This window comes from Oryctolagus cuniculus, chromosome 9 (assembly GCF_964237555.1).
Source record: "Oryctolagus cuniculus chromosome 9, mOryCun1.1, whole genome shotgun sequence".
NCBI lineage: Eukaryota > Metazoa > Chordata > Mammalia > Lagomorpha > Leporidae > Oryctolagus > Oryctolagus cuniculus.
This window is the reverse complement of record NC_091440.1, coordinates 108,562,608-108,570,491: the sequence shown is the minus strand read 5'-3', so window position 1 is coordinate 108,570,491 and position 7,884 is coordinate 108,562,608. Positions and strand designations below refer to the sequence as shown.

The window sequence follows — 7,884 nt, the reverse complement described above, 5'->3', positions numbered from 1 at the left end:
TTCCTAGGTGATATCTATACTTCTTCAGCTCACATTATATGGAGATTAGGAAAAAACTCTGCAAATAATGAAAGAGAATATATCTTTATTTGCATGCTTGCAAATGAGAATTCAGGTTTCACTCTAATACTAGCTCTGAAGGATTCAACTATCCCTTGACCAGGATATAAAGTGCGTGAATTGTTTTGTGCAATAACAGTGCTTCCCACAAAGCAGTGTTGAACTCATCCATTAGACTGTCTGCATGGTCTTCTGCTTGTCAAGGGTCCCAGAATTTATAAGAAAACAAGATCTTCATGCCACATCCAGAAACCATGAATTGGTAGAAAGTCAGTCTTAGATATTAAGAAATATTTGGTGTGGCTTTTTCCAGACATGAGTAGTTTACTAAGCATCTTTTCCACACTAGTAATAGCAGGATTTGCCCTTGGAAATTTTGCCAATGTCTTCATAATACTGGTGAATTGCATTGACTGGGTCAAGAGGAAAAAGCTCTCATCAGCTGATTGGATACTCACTACTCTGGCAATCTGCAGAACTGCATTTCTTTGGATAACATTAATGCACTGGAATTCCATTGGGTTTAATCTATATTTGTTCAGTGTCGCTCCCCCTCTTCGTGGAGGAGCAACACAGGACCCTGCGCTGTTCTTTCGTCTGCTCGGCCCTCCCCGGGTTTGCTGCTGGTTCTTCCCGGGTTGGCTACTATCCCTTCCACCTCCGTGGAAGGGCAGTTCCCCCTGGCCACATTCCCCACTTCCGCAGGGGAGCAGCACACCGCCGGCCGGCTCTTCTCGGGGGCTGCACAGGTGTTCCTTCAGCTAGATGTTCCCCATAGATGTTCCCGGTGCATGCCGTCTCTCTCCTCCTTTATAGTCCTTCTCCGCCAATCCCAACTCGGCTGCCCACACGCCGAGTACGCTGCTCTCCTCCAATCAGGAGCAAGACCTACAGTTTATCAGTTGAACTGGAGGCAGCTGTGCGGAAGCTGTTTACTTCTCTCCCAACGCCACATTGTGGGAGAGCAGATGCATAGAATAAGTCTTAATTCGAGTAACTTAGTCTAGTCCGGATTGCTCCCCACAGATCCCCCTTTCTTTTTATTTTTTGGCGTTGATACGCGCCTGTCTTCGGTGTCCCGCGGCACACACTCTGCTCTACTTGCTAGAGTTGCCACAGGCTCTTACAAGTCCTATCAATCAGGAAAACCGAATCCGGGTCCTCTCTTCGCCATTGTGAGGAGGTTTTTAGGCGCTGATGCGTGCCTGTGTTCGGTGCCCTGCAGCGCATGCTCTGCTCTGCCTGCAGGGGACTTACAAGACCTATCAGGCAAACCGAATCCAAGCCTTCTCATTGCCTTATTGTGGGGGAGACTTATTAGTGTTGGTTTGTGCCTATCTTCGGTGACCTGCAGCTCATACTCTGGTCGAGCTGCTTGCTGGCGCTTACCGCCTTAAATCAGGCAGACCGAATCCAAGCTTAATATTGTTGTATTGTGGGGAAGCCTTACTGATGTTAATTCGTGCCTGTCTTCGGTGACCTGCGGCGCATAAGCTGCTAGCTGCCCGCAGGTGCTCATCGCCTCACTTGATTAGGCAGACCGAATCCAAGCTCTCACATTGCAGTGTTGTAGGGAGGCCTTTTTATTTCTCTATTTCTCTATCTCCGGGCATTCCTATTTCTCCCATTTTACTTCTATCTTTCAGCATTCCTATTTTTCTCACTTTACTTCTAAACTTCTGTTTCTCTTATCCCCGCAGCTTCCCGCTGCCCGCCCCGAGGCTACTTCTCCGCGGCTTCCCAGCTGAGCTGCTTCAGCCCGCGCCTCTTTCATCTGCGCAGCTTCCCGGCTTTACGCGGCTTGGCTTCGCGCGCTCCGCGGTCTCCACGCTTAACCCTTTCGCGTCTGAACCACGGCCTATGCCAGCCCCGTTCCCTATCTATTCACGCCCCGTGCTCTCTGCACGCGGCGGCTTCCGCGAGTAACACAGCGTAGCTCACGTGTCCGCCACTAGCATTCAATCTAAGTTCCCCGGGCTAGCCTGGCGAATTCAACCCAGCGTACGTCTCCGCCCCACGGTTTGGCTTCCCGTCCTTTGCTCCCCGGGCTAATCAGACGGATCCCAACCCGGCTCACGTTTCAGCTTCTGGTTTCAACTTTTCGCCCCCTATTCCCGGGCTAACTTGAGAACCCCAAAGTGGCTTCCGTTTCCGCCTCGGCCTGCCCCCCGCGGCTTCAATTTCCCTAACATTTTTCTCTACCCGGTATGTTTCCCCAAGCTTTCCTCCAACGATATTCCTCCCTCATTTCTCCTGGCCTCTCCCCACAGTCCGCGTCCGAGTCTGTTTGTTCTAGCTTTCACTTTCGCTTTCGACCTTAGAGATTTCTCCCAGCTTCCCCCCGTAGTCCGTATCCGAGTCTATGCCTAGGCTTTCAATAGCTTCTTCCGGCACCCTTTTCGTCCGGCTTTTCCCTAGGCTGTTTGCTAGTCTCTCTCTCCGGTAATTTCCCAGTTCTTCCCGTTTCTTCCCTCCTAAGTTTGCTATCCGTCCTAGGTTTCCTATCCGAGTCAGGTTTCCTATCCGAGTCACGGCACCATTATGTCGCTCCCCCTCTTCGTGGAGGAATGACACAAAACCCTGCCTAGGCTTCATATCCGAGTCACGGCACCATTATGTCGCTCCCCCTCTTCGTGGAGGAACGACACTAAACCCTGCCTAGGCTTCATATCCGAGTCACGGCACCATTATGTCGCTCCCCCTCTTCGTGGAGGAACGACACAAAACCCTGCCTAGGCTTCATATCCGAGTCACGGCACCATTATGTCGCTCCCCCTCTTCGTGGAGGAGCAACACAGGACCCTGCGCTGTTCTTTCGTCTGCTCGGCCCTCCCCGGGTTTGCTGCTGGTTCTTCCCGGGTTGGCTACTATCCCTTCCACCTCCGTGGAAGGGCAGTTCCCCCTGGCCGCATTCCCCACTTCCGCAGGGGAGCGGCACACCACCGGCCGGCTCTTCTCGGGGGCTGCACAGGTGTTCCTTCAGCTAGATGTTCCCCATAGATGTTCCCGGTGCATGCCGTCTCTCTCCTCCTTTATAGTCCTTCTCCGCCAATCCCAACTCGGCTGCCCACACGCCGAGTACGCTGCTCTCCTCCAATCAGGAGCAAGTCCTACAGTTTATCAGTTGAACTGGAGGCAGCTGTGCGGAAGCTGTTTACTTCTCTCCCAACGCCACATTGTGGGAGAGCAGATGCATAGAATAAGTCTTAATTCGAGTAACTTAGTCTAGTCCGGATTGCTCCCCACAGTTCAGCAAACAAGAAATAATTATTGTCCATATTTTTGAGTTAATAACCAACCATTTTAACATCTGGCTTGCTACTATCCTCAGTATATTTTATTTGCTCAAAATAGCCAATTTCTCCAACTTCATTTTTTTTCACCTGAAGAAGAACATTAACAAGGTAATCCTAGGAGTTCTGCTGGGAAGTATGGTGATTTTGTTTTGTATTATTGTGATAAAAATGGAAGATTCTATGTGGGCAAGTGAATATGAAGGAAACATGACTTTGAAGACCAACTGGATAGGCGTGGCACACCTTACAAATATTCCAATTCTTATCATAATCAACTCTATACCGTTTGCTACAGCACTGATATGTCTTCTGCTGTTAATTTATTCTCTGTATAAGCATGTCAGGAAGATACAGGTCTATAGCAGAGGATTCCAAGACCCCAGCACCAAGGTCCACGTAAGAGCGATGCAAGCTGTGGTCTCTTTTCTCTTGCTGTTTGCCATTCATTTTCTTTCTGCTACTGTATCGGTTTGGAATTTTAATAAGTTGCAGAACAAAATATTCTTCTCTCTGCGCCTTGCTATTGCATTTTTCTTTCCTTCAAGTCATTCATTTCTACTGATTTTGGTAAACAGGAGGCTTAGCCAGGCATTTCTGTTAACGCTTTGGCAGGTCATGTACAAGCTGAAAGAATGGATGCCTTTCACTCTGTAGATCAGTGTCTGGGACTTTCTGTGTGTTCTGGCAGAAAACAAAGGGAAAGCTGTATGTTTTAAGTGCCATAAGATGGAGCAGTGAGTATAATTTCTTCCTGCAAGTCACTGGGACTCACACCCTTGAGGACTCCTTAAGTGGCCAGGCTGGGGTCCCCACACAGTTTACCTAAGGCTACCTGCGTTAGTCGTATATTGCGAAAGTAAGCACAGGTTCTTAGATCTCCGAGAGGAGGGGCCCGTCGGGAGACACAGTACTTCAGCACACAATATGATATTATTCCACACTGTTATTCACACTAAGCTGTCACACGTTACATGACATTACACAATCTAAGTAATATGTCCAATGGAGAGAGACAAAGAGAGAGAGAGAGAGAGAGCGAGCTCTCTAAGGTGCACAAAGCCGCTGGAATTGCAGATGGCCGGGGAGCGTGATGACCCTGGGTGTAGCCCTCTGGCTGAGTTGGTCTCAGAGCTCCAGGGCCTCCGGTGCAGGCCCTCCAGGCTGGCTTGCTGGTTGTGACGGTCTCGGTCCTGCAGCCGTTTTACAGCCCAGTGTTTGCCAGTCCTGCTGGCTTGCTGTCCTCTCACTGGGGAGGCTTCTAACGCTGGAGCAGCCAGGAGCCCTGCCCTCCGTGCAAGGCCATGTGGCCAGCCAGAGAATTGGTTGCTTCACCCAGACGGGCTCCTGCTACTGGAACTCCCCACCGGCGACCTTCCAGGGGAGAGCTCCCGCCAAGTCCTGTGATGGGGTTTCTTTTTCTTTGAGTCTCGTGTGGAGAGGCTCCGCGGAACAAGCCTGCCTGCTCACTAGTGCTTGAAACTTTCTGCTTTTATATCCTCATAAAAACACGTTTTTGTTGGAAAATAACTTTTTCTTCCTTATGGACCCCACTGTCCAGCTATCACAGACAAGTAAATGCTGTTTCAAGAACTTTTTCGCTACAAATCATATATTATTGTCTGGACTTACATCAACTTACTCCAAATGGCTTCACTGATGTTAAACTAATTATATCATAAACTAGCCTAATATCTATTTATTTTTAATAATTTATAAATGCTGTATGTACTGGAACATTTTATAATTCCTACTGGCTTTCCTACAATGTATGTATTTGTGTAATTTCTAAAGGTATATTTTAAAAACCTTTAAATAAAACTTACTATGTAAAAAGATATCAAGGAGGGTGTGTATAATTATAAAATCATATTGATAATACTCTATCCTTTTTCATGCAAAACATTTACTTATATAAAGTACAGCAATAAAGTTTTCAGAAGTATAAAACCATATGTATTTCATACTACATCTATTATCTTTGAATTGAAGAATTTGTGTTCTTATTTATGCATTATTTAGAAATGTCAACTTATCCCAGATGGTTACTGCAGATAGTCACTGCAATTTTCTGTTGCAATCTGTGCCACACACATGCATTACAGTGTGTTTGTATTTCATTGTTTGAACTTCCAAGATTAGAATAAGAACATTCAGCTCAAAACCATCTGTGGTGGGTGGATGTTTGAGGTAGATTTTATCCCATGAACATCTAATATTTAGGGGCTGGTACCAGTCATGTAAGTGGGTTGAACCTCCATTTGTGGTGCTGGCATCTCATATGGGCACCAGTTGGAGTCATGGCTGCTCAACTTCTGACCCAGCTCCCCACTAATGGCCTGGGAAAGCACTGGAAGATGACCCAAGTGCTTGGGCCCCTGCACTCGCATGGGATACCTGGAAGATGGTCCTGGCTCCTGGTTTCTGCCTGGCTCCGCCATGGACATTGCAGCCATTTGCGGAGTGAACCAGCGGATGAAAGATCTCTTTCTCTCTCTCCTTCTCTCTGTAACTCTTCCTCTCAAAAAAAAAAAAAATAAATAAATCTTTTAAAAATTAATATTTAACAGAAATCAAATAGAAGTTCCAGTATTAAAATATGCACCCAGCACAATTAAAGAGTGAGAAATATATTTGGAGTAAATTTTGCATATGTGTATTGTAAACAGTACTAAAAATATTAAATTTAGGGGCCAGCGCTGTGGCGCAGTAGGTTAATCCTCCGCCTGCAGCACTGGCATCCTATGTGGGCACTGGTTCTTGTCTCAGCTGCTCCTCTTCTGGTTCGGCTCTCTGCTATGGTCTGGGAAAGCAGTGGAAGGTAGTCCAAGTGTTTGGGTCCCTGCAACCATGTGGGAGACCCAGAAGAAGCCTGGCTGCTGACTTTGTATGGGTTCAGCTCTAGCTGCTACAACCATTTGGGGAGTGAACCAGCAGTTGGAAGACCTCGCTCTCTGTCTCTCCCTCTCACTGTCTGTAACTCTACATCTCAAATAAATAAGAAATACAAATATTAAATTTAATATAAGTAAGCGAACATTATCGAAAAAACATTTCTACTATTGAATAAAGAAAGAAACATGACCATGACCTATTTTCAATGCTTTTGTAAATTTCCATGTGCAATAAGGACAACCCTATCTTGCCATTTTTGAATAACAGAAAATGCAATGTGATGTGATGTATGAGTCCTCTGGTGACAACTTCACCATCAGGGGAGAGACAGCATGGTAGTCAGCTCCTGTGTGCATTTGATCTGCACCATTGTCCTGGGAAAGTTTCCCAAGGAAACCGTCTAGCATTAGCCATGGAAGTGAAATTATAGCAGGATTCACATACTAAGACAAGACACCAAAGCCTCTTAACAGGAAGTAGTCTTTTATTATGGCAGCATAAGGCCCAGGAGGAGTTTCTTATCCAAAATCCTGAGCCCCAAACAAAGAAGAGTTTTCCCTTATAGTTTTAGTTTCCATTATAGTTTTAGCCACTTTGTATCCCTTATATGGCTACCTGCATACATTTGATTGGATATTCTAATGTTACATGGCAGCCACAGAATTGATACAATACTGCCCATGTGAGGATAGTTATGGAAGATTTTTTTACCCCACACACATACTGAGCTGTAAGCTTTCTGGCAAGAGTTAACATCATTGCTCTGTACTAAAAAGCAGGACCTAAAATGGTTACATATAAGCAAATAGGGACTACAAATGGAGCATTCATAGGTAAGCAGGTAACAACCACATTTCATTCCCAGGACAGATGCCTCCCTTTTTCTTTTTCTAACTTTGGAAAGGCCTCTAGAAAGAAATCTAATTAAAAGACAGAGGCCTCTGCCACAAAAGGAGTGCGAACTCATCTTCTTTATTCTCTTCTGTCTTCTATTTCCTATTGTACAAGGTTTACCTGAAGCAGAACTAACATCTCTGCTTTTGTCTTACATCATCCAGTTCCTTGGTGGTCATGTAAAAATTCAGACCTCATGCTCCCAGGGTAGGGTTCTATTCAAATCCAGACACAAGCATGATCTTGGTCAGGCAAGACACCGAAGAAGAGAAAACAAAATAGTCAAGGGAATCTGAGGATATACACAAAAATCTGTGCTAATCCAGTCTAACCCTTGTGCCACTCAAGCGTTCTCATGCTCTCCAGTAATGGCTGACTTTAGAGGGTCTGATCTGACCAGGGGCAGTGTCAGGTATTTTGGGGACCTCATGCTCTGATCTTGCCATTTTTTTTTTCAGAAAGAGCACTCCTCTGCTGAAGAGGGTATGGTCTTACAATAATTTATTGGAGTTTTGCTCTCCCATATCCTATGTGGTTTGCCAGAGACAGTCACAAGGTTCTTGTCACTTTAAATGCCTTTCTCAGTTAGAATCTACTTGGCTACCTCGCAAAACGGGAAGGGCAGCTTGTGCCACTGTCTGCACCCGCTATGGAGCCCTCTCTGACCCTGGGTCTAACTAGCGCCGTTTGGGTTGTTTCATAAAAGGGTCAGAGCAATGTCCTCAGATGTGGTAAATGCCAT

The 7,884-nt window shown here is 46.1% G+C and overlaps 1 protein-coding gene across 1 annotated transcript; it reads left to right on the top strand.

The window, feature by feature from the left end:
- Positions 1 to 375: 375 nt before the first annotated feature.
- LOC100348279 (putative taste receptor type 2 member 33) lies at positions 376 to 4,010 on the top strand. Its single transcript, XM_051835969.1, has 2 exons — positions 376 to 525; positions 3,309 to 4,010. Exons 1-2 carry the CDS (start codon positions 376 to 378, stop codon positions 4,008 to 4,010), a joined length of 852 nt encoding a protein of 283 aa, XP_051691929.1.
- Positions 4,011 to 7,884: the final 3,874 nt, after the last annotated feature.

Excerpts from the sequence above, each read along its gene's own strand:
- LOC100348279 (XM_051835969.1), top strand. The coding sequence starts at position 376 with ATGAGTAGTTTACTAAGCATCTTTTCCACACTAGTAATAGCAGGATTT. Across the intron at positions 526-3,308 it reads ATTGGATACTCACTACTCTG|TTCAGCAAACAAGAAATAAT; the intron begins GCAATCTGCAGA and ends TGCTCCCCACAG.